At 41.7% G+C, this 19,307-nt stretch overlaps 1 protein-coding gene across 3 annotated transcripts in view; it reads right to left on the reverse strand.

Moving 5' to 3' along the window:
• Positions 1-2,571: 2,571 nt before the first annotated feature.
• Positions 2,572-19,307, reverse strand: part of NPR3 (natriuretic peptide receptor 3) — a 71,457-nt gene continuing 54,721 nt past the window's right edge. For 2 of the 3 annotated variants that reach the window (XM_039223223.1, XM_039223226.1), the window contains exons 4-8: positions 12,373-12,508; positions 7,013-7,107; positions 5,505-5,640; positions 3,722-3,809; positions 2,572-2,683 (exon numbers count right to left, since the gene is read on the reverse strand). In XM_039223223.1, the coding sequence (XP_039079154.1) occupies positions 2,572-2,683; positions 3,722-3,809; positions 5,505-5,640; positions 7,013-7,107; positions 12,373-12,508 (567 nt within the window). The remainder of the gene's footprint in view (positions 2,684-3,721; positions 3,810-5,504; positions 5,641-7,012; positions 7,108-12,372; positions 12,509-19,307) is intronic. The other variant, XM_039223224.1, reaches the window with a different exon arrangement.

A 19,307-nucleotide genomic window follows, 5' to 3' on the forward strand; every position in this document is an offset into this window, starting at 1 on the left:
TCCAGAGGTCTTAACCCAGGGTAAGCTTGGGCCAAACACCTACACTTTTAGCAAAGGTTTCCAATGTAATGGAGTTTTCAAAACTTAACAGAGTTTTGGTAATGCATTAGATGATTTCAAGGAGGAAAGAGGTGCAACCAGACATGTAAATAAGCAATCAATCTTAAGAACCCCAGAACTGCTTTAAGATTGGAAGAGAAAGGCATGTACATAGGAGAAACCTCATGATTTGTTCCGCCATTTTTAAAAGACTAAAAACCTCAATTCTACCATTTTATCTGGGTATAAAATATTAAGTTTAGAACTATTCCACTACCTGAAGTAGAAATAAAAGATATTTGTTCTAAAAACGTTACAGTTAGTGGGCCCCTATATCAATTCCAGAAAGGTTAGAAACATTTCTACCCAAAAACTACAACCAGGTAGAGTGATTTTTCCCCTGTAATAAGCAAATAGGGTTGAAATTTACATTTTTTACGAACAGAAGATGGTATAAAATGAATATCTCTAAAATACATTGAAAATATCATTGAAAAATAAAAATGAAAGAGAAATAAGCTCTCAATTCATGAAAATAAGATGGATGCAAACTTTCCATTATGTTTTCACTTTAAGGAGTCCTGAGCTGTTAAATGTTTTGCTTTCCTAAATTATACCTCCCAAACTCTCTTCCTACATTGGAATTTCTGGAGCTTGCATTTCTTGCCTTCTTTTTCCATCTTTTTTTTTTTTTAAAGTCAGCACTTTTTCCTTCACATCCACCATGGAGAACTACAGTGTAGTCATTTCGGTTGATCACAGCTCATTCTGTTATCATGCTCTCCAGCTGCCTGAATCCCATTTTTCAAACGTGAAGGGGAAATATGCCTCATACAGAAATAATTCATTCACTGAAAAAATCCATTGGCCAGTTGAAGTAGGAGTGACAGAGGCAGACACCTCCCGGGAAGCAACCTCAGGCCAGTTTCCAAGACACGCAGCTTTCACTCTTCCCTTCCTCCACTATTATGAACTATGACCTCCATCACTACCGAGGAATTATTCTAACTCCTCTATTTTCCTCTCTATACATGGTCTTTTATAGTCATTAAGATAATTTTTAAAACTATTTTCCAGATGTTCAAAATGTTATTGAGGAAAGACCCTAGTGACATAATTACAAGATGGTACACTAATCTGGCAACTTCCTATTCTCTCACTGTTTTCTCCATAAATTATAAGCAAAAATGGCAACCTGAGTTTAAACCTATGTGCTGAGTATTGGGTGCAAAGTAGATATTCGGTAAATACCTATTCAACTTTGTTCAAATCCTTTACATATCCACACCTAACCCACCATTGCACAGTTATTAGAGGATGACTATTAAGCTTTGTGGAATCAACTGAAAAGGAATATAACAGCTATTTAGATTCCCTCTTTTAACCAAAATATCACTGAATTTTAGCCAAATGTCATGTATGCATTTTTAAAATTTATCATCTCTGAGCTTACTGTTAAATTCGAATACCCTATAAAGTTGTTCTTGAGGAAAAAGGGTTGCCTTAAAATTCCAATAAATTCCACCCTTTATCTTGAAACTCATCATTTGGCCAGAACTGGCAGAGGTCCATCCTTAAAATAACTTGCATTTAAAACAGGTAAATTGTTGTACTCTCATAGAGTCTGTGATTCTAGGTCTCTGAAATTAAAGCAGCAATTGGCATTTGACTATAGCCAAAGGGAAGGGGGAAACAGAGAAAAAGGGAAGCATCTTTCATCATCATTGGTTTGTTGTACACTTTACCCATGCTTTTAAAATATAAGTGGAATTTAATCTTCATAATGAAAAAATAGACACATTTTCTAATAGCAAAATATAAGATTAAAAATACCTAAAAATAAAATGTTAGCATGAAATAGGTAGGGCTTTTTTTACATTAAAAAAAATGAAACATTTTAGATTTGCCTTTCTTATATAAATCCTCTTATTAATAGTTACAACCTTCCAGAATAGCTCTTATGAGACACTGAAGGAGACAGGCAGGAAATCCTTTTTTGAGATGCGACATCAGGACCTGAATATATACATTGGACAGAGCAGTCAGTCCTCAACCTCAAATCTGTCCACCAGCATTAGAGAAAGGAACGCTGTATTTCCAACCTTGAGATTTTTCTTTATATTTTCCTCTTTTTGGATGTTAAACTCTTTCCAAGAATACTCTACTTGTAGAAATGGTTTTATTCTAGCTATAAAACATTTCATTTAAGAAAACCACATTTTTGTAGCCTTGTGCGAAATGCCCCCAAAAGCCATCAAGATATGGAGACACCACATTTTCAAAACATAAACCTAATCATATGCCCATTTAAACAGAGTGATGTTATATTCTCATATTTGTTTGTCATGAGATGAAAGGCCAGGGGGCATATGGTGATTAATAATAGTTCCTGAGCTTCTAAAGAAGTTGTACAACAAAACGACTAACTGCTTAAAAGAATGAGTTCTTCAAGAGCGCCCCTTCTGTTCCATTGATGTCTTTCATCCCATCTATCTCCTTAAAGGATCTCAAGCCAAAAGAAAAGGCTTTCTTTTAAGCCACTGAAAAATGGGATCTGATAGAATCTTCCCGTAACTCTCGATGTTTTCCAACGTTACTTTCTTCTTGCTGGCTTCGCCTCTCAATGGTTATTCTGTATTTCTTCCTGGGTAAAGGGAAAGTGAATGTAGTAATAAAACCTCAGTTGGCTACAAAATACTATGGTTTCTCTTACAAAGAATGCCCTCAAGGGACATCTGGGTTTGGGTTGATAAATGAGAAGTGACAGAATATGAAACCCTGGTCAGAGATTAAAGCTGTGTGCCCCAAGGCATTGTGCACTTATTCAAGGAGGAAAATTGGCATGCTCTCTGAAATGCCATAGAACAAACCTCCCCCTTTTCCCCGGGTGCCTTGTGGGTCGCGTCTTGTCTATTCTGCCACAGAAGCTCTCCCTAACTCCCAGGATGTGCCCTAGATAAAGATCAGACTAAGTGTGCTGTGACCAAAGGAACAGGAATACAATTGTTCCCACAAAGAGTCACATACACCCAGAGTTCAATTTCCATACAGAAATGAAGAAATCTTGGGCTAATGACATGAGAATAAGCCACAAACTCAATCACCAAAGATTATAAAGGAATGGACTGCCCTCATCATATGGGACTATCAGTATCTTGAACACACATAAATATTACAAGTTTACAAGCTTTGGGGCTTTACCACAATGATAATTAAGCACATGGATTCTCTAAATACTGAGCACACACCAGCCTGAGACTGTGGACTGCTCAGGGACACCTCTTCCTCTTCAGAAAGTGAACCCAGTCACCTATTTCTGAATTGGAGGAAGCTTAAAAATAGTTGTTTCTCCTTTGTCCGCATTCTCTCTCTTACATACACACTTGGTGGGTAGTAGGAGTTTGGGTCAGAAGATATGTGATCAAAGGATAGCAGTGGCTCTGTGGCCACAGGGGACAGATGCAGCAGAAAGCCCCGGCCTGCTACCCAGTACACAAACCCACTGACCACCAAACCGCCAGGGTCACAAAGACCGTCACAGAAGAACGGCTTCGTTCTTTTAACCACCATGCTTTGTAGGTAAGAGCAAGATATTGGCAAGTCACAAGGAGGGTTGTACAAAGGCAAGTGACAAAGGCAATAAAGGAGAGTGAATTTTAAAACTTGATAAAACAGTTCTCACCTGAAAAAGTAGAAGGCCATTAACAAACCAGCTCCTAGTAAGGCCCCCACAACAATTCCTGTCACTGCCGATTCTTCTAGACCACCTGCTTAAAAAAGAAACATAGATAATCAGAGTTCATTTTGAGAAACAGAAATGTCTCAAGTTTCATTCACTAGAAGGTGTATCTCAATTTCCCACTTGAGGCAAATTTTCCTTTTTTTTTAAAGAAAGATTTTCTAGGGGATCCCGCACCTTCATTTGTTTGCTAAGTGCAAAGCTTCAGAAGCATTTAAGAAGGAACCAGATGGACGAACACAACGCTCGAAGACAGTGAGAACAATGGGGAGAAAGCAGGTTCCAGAAGGATCTGAGGAACACTAGGAAATGAAATGTGAGATACATCCACCCTGAGTTCCTAGTCAGAGAAGACAACTGGACAGAGCATGGGACTGACCCAGCACATCTTACTTTCGCAGACGGATGATGACACTTAAAAGTGCTAGAAGATTTGGTGAAAAATGCATTGGGCTCATGTTCTGTTTTTAGATGTTCTCTCACTAGAGCCAGAGTTCCATGTCAAAATGTCCTATATAGCTTTGTGAAGATGGGAATAACAACTTGAAACAATCGAGTTCAGTAGTGTCCCACTTATTATATAAACATGACAAAAACCTAGCTTTATATAAACAGTGTAGTGTCTGCCTTTAACGCATCATCTCATTTAATCCTCAGAACAGCTCTAAGAGTTGGGTGCACTGTTTTTCACTTTACATACAGGAACACTGAGGTTTAAAGAGGTAAAGGAACATTCCTAGGATCACAAAACCAGTAGTGACAAGGGTCATGCCCAGTAACTCCAGAGAATGTTCTTAATACATTTATGCTTTACTCCTCCTTGTAATTATTGCATATATATAAATAACATGGTTTGAAGGCTGGTCCCAAAATAATGAGCATAAATACATTAGCGTAAGTGACCAACTGGCCTGAAAGGTCAATATTCACTTGGTTCCCCCTCACTAGCTTATCAAAGGTCTCTTCTAAAGCAACAATTTCCAAAACTCCCTATTTGTAAGCTCCTTATAAGAAGGTCCACTTGCTGGGGCACCTGGGTGGCTCAGTCCATTAAGCATCAGACTTTGACTCAGGTCATGATCTCATGATTCATGGGTTCAAGCCCCACATCATGCCCTATGCTGACAGCTCAGGGCCTGGAGCCTGCTTCGATTCTCTGTCTCCCTCTCTCTCTGCCTCTTGCCCACTCACGTTGCCTCTCTCTCTGTCTCAAATAAAAATAAACATTTTTTAAAAAATTTTAATTAAAAAAAAGAATGCCCACTTGCTTTCATATTTATGACAAAGCTTCTCATAAATAACATATTTTATACTTATTTGCCAATTTGCCAATTTGGGGGTGTTTAAGGGACATTATCTATTTGATTCTGAGGGGTAGGAGAGTACCTACAAACTCTGAACATCAGAATGAGACTTGCTACACATTTACTATTTGATCTATTTCTTCTTCCCCAACAGCAATGTCAGATGCTAAGCAACAGTAAGAGATGTCGTAATAGGGAGAAGGTTTCTAGCATTTTGGGAAAAGATGGAAGAAGAAAGACCTAGAAACCTCTAGTGAAGGTGGGGTGCCAGTTCGTGAATTGTTCCCATGGGTTTTACCACATCAGAAAAATAAAGCTGAATGTTCAGAACATGAGCTCCTACAAAACACCTGTCTTTTAAACTTGTGTAACACTGACACTACAGATGGGGAGATGGGCGCAAGTTAAGTCTCTAAACTTACATGATTTGCAAGGAGAGCTGTTTGTGTGCTCCACAATTCTGGTTTCATCTATTCTCAGTTTTAAAGGTCCCCAAGGATATTTGACATTCGGCCGCATTTCAAAACGACCTTCTTTTCCGAAGTAATCACCGATAACCTATGTAAAAGCAGAAAATGTGCAAACTGAAAGGTCAAAGTTACCTGTTTCCAAAGGAGGCATAGGGTGGGCTCCCTGTCACACTGACTGTAATGATGTGTTTTTGAGGACTTCGTAAGTCAAGATTTGTGGTCACTGACGGTCCTTTAAAGGAGGCATAACTTAGGGAGGACCATGGCTCCCCAGGGCAGGAAAGTGGTTATACAGAAAACAATAATCTTGGAATTCCTGGCTCTTCCCTTGCTCATCTGAGGATGTGCTGTTTTGCCCATCTGCCATGAGCAGCCCGCCCGCAGGCAGCCATTTGTAAGCCCCACATTAATCTCAGGGATGTGGGGGGGGGAGCCAGGCATCTCATACCCAGTATGGGATTAAGCCAGTACCGGCACACAGCCTCATGCCACTCAACTAGCTGGGCATATAAAGGGTCAAAGGTATCTTTTAGGAACATCCTGTTTCACCCTTCTCTGTTTGAAAGATCATTCCCTGACTTTGAGGGTTACGTTCTCCTCTCTGATGAATTTACCCCATTTGTACCCCCATTTCGAGACTGAACTTTCTTTTTCACTTGGTTCAGTATTCTTTGATGGCTTGATTCAAAGTTTGCCCATGGTTTCTGGTCCAAACAGATATTCCATCAGCCTCCTGAGCCCTGATATAGAAGTAGCTTCCCACCCAGGTTCTCAGGGTCTGTTTCTCTTTTTTCCTGGGTACTAGCACACTGCTCCTGAGAAGCCTGTGACATCTCCCCTCTGTCACCTGAAGGAGGGCCAGCAAGCTCTCACAGGCTAGCTCATGTCATTGTAAAAAAGAATTTCTAGATAATTACCAAAATATGACAATCCCTGGCATATACGGAGCACCCCCCAAATACTTTAACCTCACAACGAGCCCATAATAGACTTTTACTACCCACTCATAACAGAGGGAGAAACTAGAGTGCACGTGAGACTCAGGCCACTCCAAAGGTAAAAATCATTCAGTACACGTAGCAAGCGTCAGGTCCGGCCAGCTCTGCTCCTCCCACAAAGGCCACATATATTTGTACTAAGAGAAAAGCAGCAAGCCCCTTACACCCGGTCACATCAAGTGCTGTGGAAACTTCAACCCTGGGGGAGAGCCACCAAAGAAGCACACTCAGCCACTGAAAACAGGATCTCCCCACTCGGGATAAACGTGGAACTATTTCTTGAAATCTTCCAGGATCCCCTCAACCAGAAGGGAGCCCTCTCTACTTGGAAACTCCTAGATTTCCAGCTCATTTTTATTTGGAGGCTGCTCTGGGGACAGCTATGTGGACACCAGGACAAATGCATTCCTTGGGACGTCAGCGAGCAGAAGGAGCGGCCGAAGCAGCGTCTCATTCGCTCACCTCCTGGGTGCCCGCCTCTGGGTCTGTCATTGCAATCACGGAGAAGTCCCCATACCGGTCTCCGTTGGCATCTATGGACACCTGCCCGGCAATACCTAGAGGATGAGATGGGAAGGACTCCAAGTCAGTGACTGCAAATACCTCTGTCTGCCAACAAAAACAAGAAAATGAATTGACAAGATTTTTTAAACAAACTCATGCCACAGGGAAGCTCATCAGACTCTAAGCATTTTTGTTGGCATTTGGAAAGACATTGTAATTTCATCTGTGTCTGCATTCCTAAATTCTTAACATTTCTCCATTTAAAAATGAAAAGAAATAAATGACCTTCTTTGGGGACTATGTTTAGGGAAAAAAAAAAAAAAAGATTAAGGCTAATTCCAAAAGCAGCATGCTTATCCCAGAGTCTTGTATTAATTAAGAAAAAAAAAAAAAACTGCAAAGAGAGAGAGGCTGGGGACGTGGTGCGTTCCTAGACCTGTCGTGAGTTCATGTTATCACTGGCCAAACATTATAGGAGAAAAGTCATTCTAGGCCCAGGACTCAGTGAATGTGTGTCAAGAGGGGCACCCTTGGGTACAGGAGAACAGAGGGGCTGCCTCACGGGCCATGGGAGCCACGAGCTAAAGAAGAGCGAGCCTTCACCCCACTCGTGTTCACTCATTCAGTTTTGTTTTGTTTTGTTTCATTTTGGGGGTTTTCCTCAGTTTTACGGAGCTATAATTGACCTACCACACTGTGTGAGTTTCAAGTATCCAGCATAAAGGTCTGACTTGGGTATATTGTGAAATGGTTGCCACAGTAAGTTTAGTTGACATCTGTCATCTCATATAGATACATAATGTCACTCATTGTTTATCCACATGAGTTCTGGGCCATTACTAGGTGCTGAACTGGACACACTGCCCCACTCAAGACAGCGGGAGCCTGGACGAAGGATTTCACTTGTTCGCCCTGGAATCTGACTGCAGGTATTTTAATCCTAGCTTTCACATTTACTAGCTGTGTGGCCCTGGGCAAGGACTTAGCCCCCTGGGCCTCCACCTTCAGGACTGTAAAAGAAATGCACTCGTACCTCCCAGCCAAGAGGCTGTTGAGAAGATTAAATGAGCTGCAACAGGTAAAACACTCCCACGACAGGTGCAAAAGAAGTTAGTTGTTACTGTACCTGGAGTATCTGGGAGAGGGCACCTGCCCATGCCCACTCAGAGAACGAGTTGGCACATCCAGTTGGAGACGCAGGGAGGATTCAGTGAAAGAGCAGATCTTTTATGGGAATGTTAGTAAAATCCATGATTTAGACTAGCAGCCATCAGGAAGTGGCAGTATTCTAAGCAGAAAGGTTAGCCTTGTTACTATTTACGAAGTCACGGAAGCTGAAAGGAACCAGAGGGACTGTGAGGTTCTGGGTGAGGTGGCCCGTGTGTGTGGAAGGAAGCAGTGAGATTTAAGGCTGGAATATGGTGGCCAGAGCATGGAGAGCCTAAGTGCCCACACAAAGGATTTCAATTTGCTTTGGCCAGCAACAGTGGCTTAGACAGCTAATCAGTGAAAGTGAATATATATCATTAGTTAATATTAAATGTCTATACTGTAATTTTCATTAGCTGAACAAAAGAATGCATAGGTCAGCCACATCCTAATTAACTAAGGCAATGTGTATTCTTTCATTTTAAACTGTGTTAGAGTTCAGTGTAATTCTTAGTTTTTCTATTGATTTGATTCTCTCTGGAAGTAAAATGAATGTCTGGGAAAAGGGATCCCAAGGGAAAGTTCCATCCTCTAGTGTGGTTTGGAGAGGGCAAGTATTTGGGTTTACTGTCCTTTGGGTTGTGGTTTGAAGGCCCACTGATTTTTCCAGACTTTGGTCTACTTTGCCGCAAACAGAATGGAGCTGCCATTCATCTTGATTATTTTGTCTTTCTAATATATACTGGTTACAGAGGATACATCTATCTTATACTTGTTTATTCTTGACACCCTATACAATGTTTAAGTAGTAAATGTCGTTTTTAAAAATCATATTTATCTTGGGCCATCTGGGTGGCTCACTCAGTCAGTTAAACATCCGACTTCGGCTCAGGTCATGATGCCATGGTTTGTGGGTTTGAGCTCTATGCTGGGCTCTGTGCTGACAGCTGGGAACCTGGAGCCCGCTTCCGATTCCGTGTCTCCCTCTCTCTCTGCCCCTCCCCCATTCATGCTCACTCACTGTCTCTCTCAAATGTAAATAAATTTTTTTTAAATTTAAAACATCATATTTATCTCCGAACATATTGCCAATCCAAAACCATTTGTCATCCTGTTCATAGGTGTTTATAAAGGTGTGTTCTGCTAAGGGCTTTGCAGAGTTTTATTTTATAAGACAAGGTGGCCCTAGTAAATCCAAGACCTCATTACACTTTAAGCTATTACAACTCTGCCAAGAAATGGGGTGAGAACCCTCAGCGTGGCCGATTAGCAAGTGAGACTTCACCTGAGAGTATTGTGTATAAGGTGAGATTGTCAAGCTGACAGCAGAATTTTCCTGTACATAAGTAATGAGACTTACCACCCTCATTTCCATTGGCCTGTAGTGGACCTCACGATCTGAGCCACAGTCCTATTTACCTTGTCACTCTGACCTCTCCCACAGAGAGGAAATTCAGCTTCTTCCCAGGCCATTTATTGAGAGCCTTGAGAGATGGTCATTGGTTTCACGGTAATAAAATCCAAATTTGTCAAATAACATCCAGAGTATTTTTCCCTTGACAATTAAATGATCACTTACAGAATGACCATTTCTCAGAGTTCTTTTGGGGGCTACCCTCAGCCTGATCCTTAGTTTGCAAATAAAATGGGCTTTCCAAAGAATTCAAGGTCAAAACTTACACTGGCTTCAATTATCTTTACATCGGGACAAATAAGGGTCTAAGTTTAGACTTGACTATATAGTTGATTGTTTTAGGGCTCATTTCATATTGTCTGTGTAGACCTGGCCCCAGAATGGAAGAATCAGGATGACCTACGGGAAAATTTAGTCCACGCCCCCTATACAACGCTGAATTCCAGCTCTTGTGGGCACCTGCCCTTCCCTTAACAACCTCCTTCAGAAGACCAAGAACAAATGACCACACCATGTAGTAAGGAATAGCTAAAAATGGGATGTGGCCTACCAAGGTTGTGTCCACATACACCAGTTTCTCAGTGTATTGGGCACAACTTCTGGGAAATCTGAATCTGTCCTAATATGCCCCCTGAATTATCCGGTGGGATTCCAACTCTTCAACTAAAGCAGTCACAAGTTGAGCAAGACAATCTTGGAGGCTTATTTGTTTGTTCATGTCCTACTGTCTAAAAGTAAAGTAGATGCCACTCTAGTTTCAGGTAAGATCTGATATTCACTAAAACCACCATGGAGAAATTAAATCCAATTGTCACCATAGCTGCTGCCCAGACAGCTGGAACTTGACCCCGCAGCACTGTCTGACCGTTTCTAATAAACAAGGGCAGGATGAGATAATGGAGTGCATTGAAGTCCCAAATGAAAAAAATATATATATATAGATAGATAGATAGATAGATAGATAGATATGTTCCACAAATCTAGACTTGGCAGTACTTGTTCTCATCACTGAAAAATTTCATCAGTCACTCTCTGACTGTGGCTCCTATCACACTGCCCTTCACGTGCTGTGCTTGAGCCCAACAAACCTCTTTGCTCTTCAGGGGGGCCACTCAGCACTCTCTCACCAGGTACACTCAAGGTCTCTGTGCTCTCTGCTCTGTCTGGAATGTTCTCTCCTAAACATCTGCATAATTTCTTTCACTTCCCTCAGGTCTCTACTCAACTGCAACGTATCAGAGATCTTCCCTGGCCTCTCTCTTTAAATTAGCAGTTCTCCCAAAGTGCCTTCCTGTCACGCTCTATCTGCCTACCCTGTTTTATTTTATTGCCCCTGAAATGGTGTATTTGTTTGTTTATCACCAGTTCCCCCTACTCCCCAGAAAGCTCAATTGATCGCAGAGAGGGTCTTTGGCTCACTGCAAACCCTCAGCATTTTGAACAGTGCCTGGCACATAGTAGATGCTCAAGAAGATGCAATGAATGAATGGACGCCTGAATATGACATTGACATCTGCAGGGCTCCAGCAGCTGGGTCATTCTCATTGAGTCCATGTTAATTTTCTTTGAGGTGTCAGTGAAGTGAAAGGAAACCAGCATTCTATACACTATTAGCAAGAATTCAGACCAGTAGATCTTTGGGGAAGATATTTGGCACTATTTAATGCACCTTAAAAGGCATTAACATACTTTTGGACCCAGATATCCCATGACTAGAAATGTTCCCTGTTGGATGTACTCACAGAAATTCATCAAGGTGTGTAAGATGCTTGTGACAGCATTTTGCATAACAGCAAAAACTGTAAACAACTGAAGTATCCATCAATAAGAGACTGGTTAAAGAAATCTCTGTACAACCATATGGTAGAAAAATATAGAACTATCATTTTTAAATGTGCTAAATCTATGAGTGCTCATATGGAAAAATTTTTTATTTGATATACAAGTTTTTAAAAAAAGCTGAGATGGAAGACTGACATTCATTGTATAGCTCCTTTTGTGTAATTTTTTGATAAGATATACAAATGCATATGTGCTGGCAGAAGGCACAAAATATTTTTAGACTGAATCATAGGAAATTGTTAATAGTGGGTACATTAGGGAGAGGAGACTAGGGTGGGAAGGAAAACTTTCACTTTTCATTTTGTACATTTTTGTACTGTTTAAATTTTCCAGCCAAGAATAGTCTCATTCTTGTACAATTTTTAAATGTCAACAGAGGTTGCTTGAGTGATGAGATTATGGGCCATTTTTTTTTTTTGCAGTGGTTCTTATACTTCTCTGTTTTAAAGAAAGCCACAGCTGATATTTACCATTTTAGAAATAAAATAAAAGCAAAGGGTTTGATTGGACTGGCTTATAATCTCAAACGACCCACAATTAAACAGATGAATGTATATCTGAAGCTACTTCTTTTAAAACGGATCACAGGACTCTTCACAAACTAATTATTTGTTGTGAAGGAGGCTTGTGACAAATTTAATTTGAAGAAGCATGGGCTTGTTATCTAACAATCCAAAGGAGACAAGGCACTTCCTGTTTCAGTGGGATTCTTTCAAAGCACTTTCACAAGCTTTATCTCATTTAATTGTCACAACAAGCCTGTGAGGTAGGTTGATCTTGACCTATTATCCTTTACAGCTGAGAAAAACAGGAAACTGACGAAGTCCCATAGGTGTAAAAAAGAAAAACAGAACCAGGGAAGAAGCAGCTTGATCATCTACAAAGTGTTGTCACCTTATAGACTGATCCTCACCTTCAAATGTTCTGTTCCAAGTCTGCTGGATAATTTTCCCTCCATCCTTCTTGCTGTAACCAGCTCTGAGCACTTCATGTAAAGCCAGAACATAGAGGAGGATGGCATCATGGAATCCTTCAACAAACATGTTAACCTGGAAAGGAAACCCCAGTTGGGTGAACACAAACACCAATGACTCAATGTTCATGAATAATGTAAGTAAATCAAAATGGTTAACCAGTTAGACTCGAGGTCCACAAGCAATGGCAGAGATGGGCAAAGTGTAGCCGACAAGAATCATGCCATGGTTTTCCTGGCACTGGCTTAGTGAGGAAAATCCTTCCCATGTTTAGGAATTTGGAAGGCAGACAAGATATTACACAAGTCAAGGAAATTGTACCTGTTGATGAGGTTAAGTATTCCAGGTGCATCCCACTTGTCCATAGTTCCCTCTACATGGGTGCCTTCTTTCCTCCTCACATCTACTCTCTACCGCAAGCCAACCTAAGTCTAACCTCCTCCTTTAGGTTTTCATCTCCATCAGTCCCCATGATCTCCCCATGCTCTGAATATGAAAGTGACTAAAAGAACAGTAGGGATCCATTCATTCATGTTCGGATACTACTGAAAGCCTACTCTAATGCTGGTGTTATGGATTCAAAGAGGAGTGCCGTTCCTCCCTGCCTGGCGTCTGTGTCCTCTCTTCCGTCAGCAATGGGACCTCAGTTTCTCTTTCCAGTTTGTGTTTGTAGTGGTTCCTGTGGATAGGACCATCCCTACCCGGCCTCTGGACCACCCCCACACCACGTTCTAAGGACAGGAATGGAAACATGCCTGGACCATCTGTTTATCCCAACCAGGTCCTGGCTCAAGTAAGATAGCCCTTCCCCTCAAGAAACTTAAGCTCCATGTGTCTTTGGGGAAATCACTTAATTTCTTTGAACATTGTTTCATTCAATAAGCATCATTTGAAAGTTCAGATACCATATTTAAACCCATTGAACATGAAATGACCAAATATAATCTTGAAATTTAGTGGCTTACAAATTCCGTATAAAAGTACACACACACACACACACACACACTCAAGTCTTTTTATTTCAGGAGAAACTGTCAAGAATGGAATGCCATGGAGCAGAATGCATTCAGCATTCCACAGATGTCCACCACGAGTCCTGGCAAGAAGGCTTTCCATGCCTCATCCCTAGAAGAGTTTTCCATAGGAGAGTACCACAACTAACCTGCATCACCTGGCTCAAATACACAAACATCCACAGAAAACACAGCTCACTGTCCAGTGCTACTTTGGCCTCATCTCATCCTTAAAGACAGTGAGTCCTGTTTTTTGTCATAGAAGGAAATACTTTGCATTTGCCACAGTCCAGTGCTGAGAGGCTGTTTAGAATAATGGCCTCTAGAATGGATAGAGCCTGGGCTCACTACCCAGCTCTCCCACTTCCTGGATGTGTCTCTCCACAACTCTGGGCCTCAGTTTTCCCTATCTGGAAAATGAGGAAAATAATAGTACTTATCTCATGGGGGTGCTCTTACATTTAAATGAATTAATAAGTGTAAAAGACTTCCAGCAGTGCCTGGCAGAGTTAGCACTCACTGTTAGGCTTAATTGTTGTTGCTGTGTACATATAGAGAATTATAAAGCTAGGGATCCTGCTTAGCCTCTAATTCCTAATAGCAGTATTCAGAAAATAAGCACTCTATCATATAACATACCTTATGGACTCATTTTACACTTAATGGAACGGAGGCTCCTTGTTCATCCTTTAACATGTCAAGCAGTGTTCTTACTTCCTGAGTGTCAAGCCTTTAATTCTACCCAAGCATGAGGCGTGCAGCCTGCACTGGTCAGGTCTGCTTATCATCTGGGAGAGGAGGAGTGTTTGCTTACAGAAAAACTCAGAATTAGCTGCTGGACCCAAAGTCTAAGCCTAGCCCTGATACATTACTTAATCTCTCTAATCTTCAATTTCCTCACTGGCCCAACGGGGGTTTAGTGCCTGCTCATCCCACAGAGCTCTTCAGGGGATTGAACGAATGTGTGCATATAAAACATCAGAAACAGTTTCTGGGACTAAGAAAGCAAATGGTAGACATTGGCTCTTACTCTTAGCCATCAAGCTTAAGTCTCAGAGTCATTGTTTTCTTAGGCAAAGAAGAGTGATGTAGAAATAACAGCTAGTCAAAGATAATTTTCTGCTGATTTGGCTATGCTAATTCAATTTTCCAAAGGAATATGAAATTTTCGCTTAAACCATGAAGTCATCATGGCTTAAGAAAGTGTGCATGCTGATGAGTTAATGAGTTTTAATAAGTGGACTTTAGGGGTGCCTGGGTGACTCCGTTGGGTAAGCATTCTACTCTTGATTTCAGCTCCCGTCATATTCTCACCGTTCATGAAATTGAGCCCTGCATGGGGCTCTGCACAGAGAGCATGAAGCCTGCTTGGGAATCTCTCTCCCTCTCTCTCTCTCTGCCGCCTCCCCTGCTTGCACACACTCTCTCAAAATAAACAAACTTTAAAAACAAATAACATAAGTGGACTTTAGCTGTGTGATTTCTTAGGTCCTCATAAAAACATTTTTCGAAAAATCTATCTTCCCTGGGATAATTATATAAAACTCACCCTGCTACATAGGGAAATCATAGAACCCTGGAAAATGGAAAATGTAGAGCGCCTTAGATGAGCTCTGGTCTAATCCTCTCCTTACTCTGAGAACCAAAAGAGCATCCCTCCTCATCAGTCTTTCTACACTCTCTAATTGAAGTTTTCCCTCTCCTTGTTCCTGGGGAGCCTAGTCTGGCCCCTGCTTAAATCCTAAGTTACCTGCCACTGGGTATCAGCTGTCCACTTACCTTCCTCCTCTTCCTGATTCCTTCCTGAATCTTCCTGATTCCTTCTCAAAACCTAGGGCCACCATGCCGACATGGCCCACCTAAAGCACTAGACATGTGCCCCAGCATCAAGTAACTCTTGGCCCCTCCTCTTCCTTCCTTCTTGCTCTGCCCCCTAAATTGCCCCTTCTACAATTGCAGGTTATCTAGCTAAGAAACATGAACTTGGATTACCCTTTTCCTAACAGGTTTGATGGCAGAAGAGAATAGGTTCTGAACACATGCCCAGGTCTGAAAACTCATTCTATCTTGATTTGTAAATGGATAGCAAAATTTACCTCCTTTCCTCTCAGAGTGGCTGAGTGTTTCCCTCTCCTGCCAAAATTAGCAGGAGAGCTGCTGACTTGCGCCGAGGCTCACTGGCACCCCGGCCTGCTGCGGAGGAAGTTTCATAACACCTACCTCATAGAACCTCGAGCCAGAAGCAAAACCCTAGAGACCGTCTTTTCTCAAGGAGAACATTCTCACATCCACACGTGTTTTTTAATGGGAGGAAAGCCCATCAGCACATTACAGACACTGAAAATCGCAAGTGCAAACCTTTTTTTTATGAGGGAGACAAAGATCCAGAGTATTAAGTTGCCTTTGAAACATTTTTCACTCGGCCTCCAGGCTGAAATGAACAAGGTCATCTGCTCTGCCCCCCGGCCTCTGGTCATAACAAAATTTGAACCTTGACATCCGTGATCCATTACAGATCATGCTATTGTTACTAATCAAAGAAAACAGGATACCCTCACCTGAGTATTCTAGTACTGAGCATCATTTAGCTCTTCCTTACTGTCATTAGGCATAAGTCTTAATTAAATTCATAAATACAGCCATTACCCTGCTAGATACTAAACAGAGTTAAGAGAACAATGTAGTTCATCAGCCCTGGAAGTTTACAATCTCAACCAAATAGCCCCACAGCTCCACAAAACACATAGGTGAACTCCCCACTAGAAAGTTATGAAGTAGACCACCATGAGGGACAAGCATCAGGATAATAATTATCTGTGCTGGGTATCAAATAAAGTGTCTATCATTTAAACAAGATGGGAGTCATTCATCACCTTCCACTCATTCAGGGACGTTAGCCAGAACAAGATGACACGTTGGCCCTAACTCTCTCATCATTTCATCTCCATCCTCTTGATCAGCAAGAGGGCGGCTCTGTACGTGGCCAGCAGCAGGTATTCCAAATGAAAGAAAGCCATTTTGCCACTGGCCTTCCTCTCTGATAGCACCTGTCAGCCATGTACATTAGTGTTTTGGTTTTTTTTAATCCTCTATCATGGGGAAAGCTGGATAGAAATCTTGTTATATTTTAACTGAGCATATAGAATTACCATTCATAACATGGCTCTTATCTGTAACCGTGAACGAAGTCTTTCTCATTTCTCTTTGGAGGGGAAAACTGATAGATGGATGGATGAATTCTTCAATGCCTGCATTCCAAACAAGTAAACAAAGTACGCCGCATGCCTCAGCTGTTCTGTAAAGTGAGAATGAATAACACAGCAGCAATCTAGCTCCCAGGTCATCTGGATGTCTGAGAAAGACTGTAAAGCTCTCAGACAGAGGCCACTGGGAGAAAGCTACCAAAGATAATGCCACAACTAGGCTGTCCTGGGATTTTGCTTGTGGTATTCACGTAACTCTAGCATATTACACAGTGGTTCTATCTTCCTTACCACAAATCAATGGTTCAGATTGCAAATGAGGAAAGCTGAGGGTGCTGGGAAACATTTCTCAAGAGTCTTTTGAAAAAGACATGACCCTTAACCTCTCATTCAGTTGAAGGGGAGATGGGGTTAGGAAGATTCTGATGGCTTTCTGAAAAGGTAAGATGAGAGACAGGTCCAGGACACACTCTCTCCCCAACATAGAATGAACAATGGCAGCTTATCTAATTAGGAATAAGACCCTCAAGTGAAACTTATCCTACTGGGCCCCTGTCAATCATGGCCATGGAAAAGAAATGGCCTGCAAGTGATCTACATGCAATAAAAACAGAGATACTACTTGTTTTCATTCCATTTTCTGTTGAATTGTAAAATTAAAAATCTATAATTTAGGGGGTGCCTGGATGGCTCAGTCAGTTAAGTGTCTGAGTTCGACTCAGGTTATGATCTCATAGTTCATGAGTTCTAGCTCCACATCGGGCTCTGTGCTGACAGCTCAGAGCCTGGAGCCTGCTTCGGATTCTGTGTTTCCCTCTCTCTCTACCCCTCACCTGCATGCTCTCTGTCTCTCTCTCTCTCAAATATAAACATTAAAAAAAAGTTTAATCGCTAATTTAGGATAACAGCAAGAACTTCCATAAACCAAGTGACATCACAACCTCGTCAACACCAAAAGAGGGGGTTCTCCTCCTTACTGGCACACTCCAGTGGCTGCTCTTCTCTACTGGGCCTGCCTTCATGGAATTCACACTTGGTCACTTGCTTATTTTAGCCTTGAGGAAAGTTAAGTTGAAAACCTAAATTCTTATCCTAGTTGAACTCTGAGGAAAGGCAGAGGTCAAGTGGCTTATTAACAACAGTCAGCCAGCACATCAGAGAGAGGCCAGAACCTGGCTGTGTGCTAGGCCCAAGCATTGCCATAATGTCTGACAGGTTTCTTTCTCCATCTGCTGAAGTTTTGACATGGGTGGGCAGTTGCCCTAAGTTTTTCAAATAACTGTCTCTATCCTGGGCCCAGCTCCACCCCTATAGCAATACCTATACTGGGATTGACTCAGATCTTATAGCCTAGGGTGTGGCTGCCAACAAATAGAGGTAGATTTTTTTTCTCTCTCTCATCACTGAACACATCATGCATCATGAAATAAAAGCAGTCCTGGGAAGATCATTACGTCAAGTTATGACCCCTCATTTGTCTCCCATACCACAGCAACTGGCTGCCTTTTAATGACTGCAGCAGAGTTGGAGGCTCCACGCAGACACCACAGTGCAAATATATGGCACTCATCTACACACACAAACCTCAGCAAGGAAAGCCACATGGGGCCTGCTGGTGGGGGGCAACAAGGTAGAGGAGGGCTCCATGGAGTTAGACTCCTGAAATTGGTGGCTGTGGCACACAAGCAAATGAGAATGACTTAAAAACTCTCCCCTTGTTCACGCAGAGAATTCAGTCATCTGATCTATCTGCCCTCTGAATGTGTCACACACACGTCGTATCCGGATGCTTCTCATCACCCTTACCCTTGATGGCTTCATTGAGAAGTACACATACATAATCACATAATTGTCCCTGGATTTCAGATGATCAAGTGAGCAATGTCTGCCCTTGGCCTTGATTTCTACCAGTCCTTGACCAGATGTACCTCTGGAAGGCTTGGTGACCCAAACCCCAAGACGGCTCTGGACACTCACTGACCTCTCTTCCCAGGGGTCTGTGGTCCTATAAGGTTCAATGTTGAAGTGGGTAAATGCATATACCAAAATCCAATGAGAGAAGGGTTGGGGCTGGCAGCAGGGGGTGAGGTAGACCCAAGACAGGAAAAGTGACCAAAGAGAGATGGAAACAGGGAAACATGAGAGGACAATTTCTGGCTTCATTAATTCTAAAAGGCCAAAACCAAAAGGAACATGTAGATTCTAATTTCTCCAACTTGATGACATTCTTTTAGACAACCTGAGAACTTCAGATCACTTCCCCTGAATTTCTTGAGTCATCTGGAGGTGTGATGGCAAGGAAGAGATGAGCAAAAATCCAAGTTTGGGTGTGGGTTTTTTTGGGGAGGGGCGTACTTCTTTTCATTTCTGTCTTGTATCTTAAAATAGAACCAGTCCCCTTTTCTTTAAGTAATTTCAAGTAAGGACTGAGCTAAGGTCTGGAACCCCAATTCCTAGTTCCAGCATTTTTGATTTATTCAATCACTGTGAACAGTCAGCAGCTTAGTTTTGTTCAATTCTTAAATCAGAGTTTCCCAAGCTGTATTCCATAGAGCAGCAGCATTCTTTAAAATGTAATGGATGACTCTAGAAATAACAGTAATGTGGCTAACAAGCTTACAAAATGCTAGATTCAAGAAAGCCAAGCAGTTCTCTTTA

Source organism: Hyaena hyaena, unplaced genomic scaffold (assembly GCF_003009895.1).
Source record: "Hyaena hyaena isolate Hyena2069 unplaced genomic scaffold, ASM300989v1 scaffold_1296, whole genome shotgun sequence".
Taxonomy (NCBI): domain Eukaryota; kingdom Metazoa; phylum Chordata; class Mammalia; order Carnivora; family Hyaenidae; genus Hyaena; species Hyaena hyaena.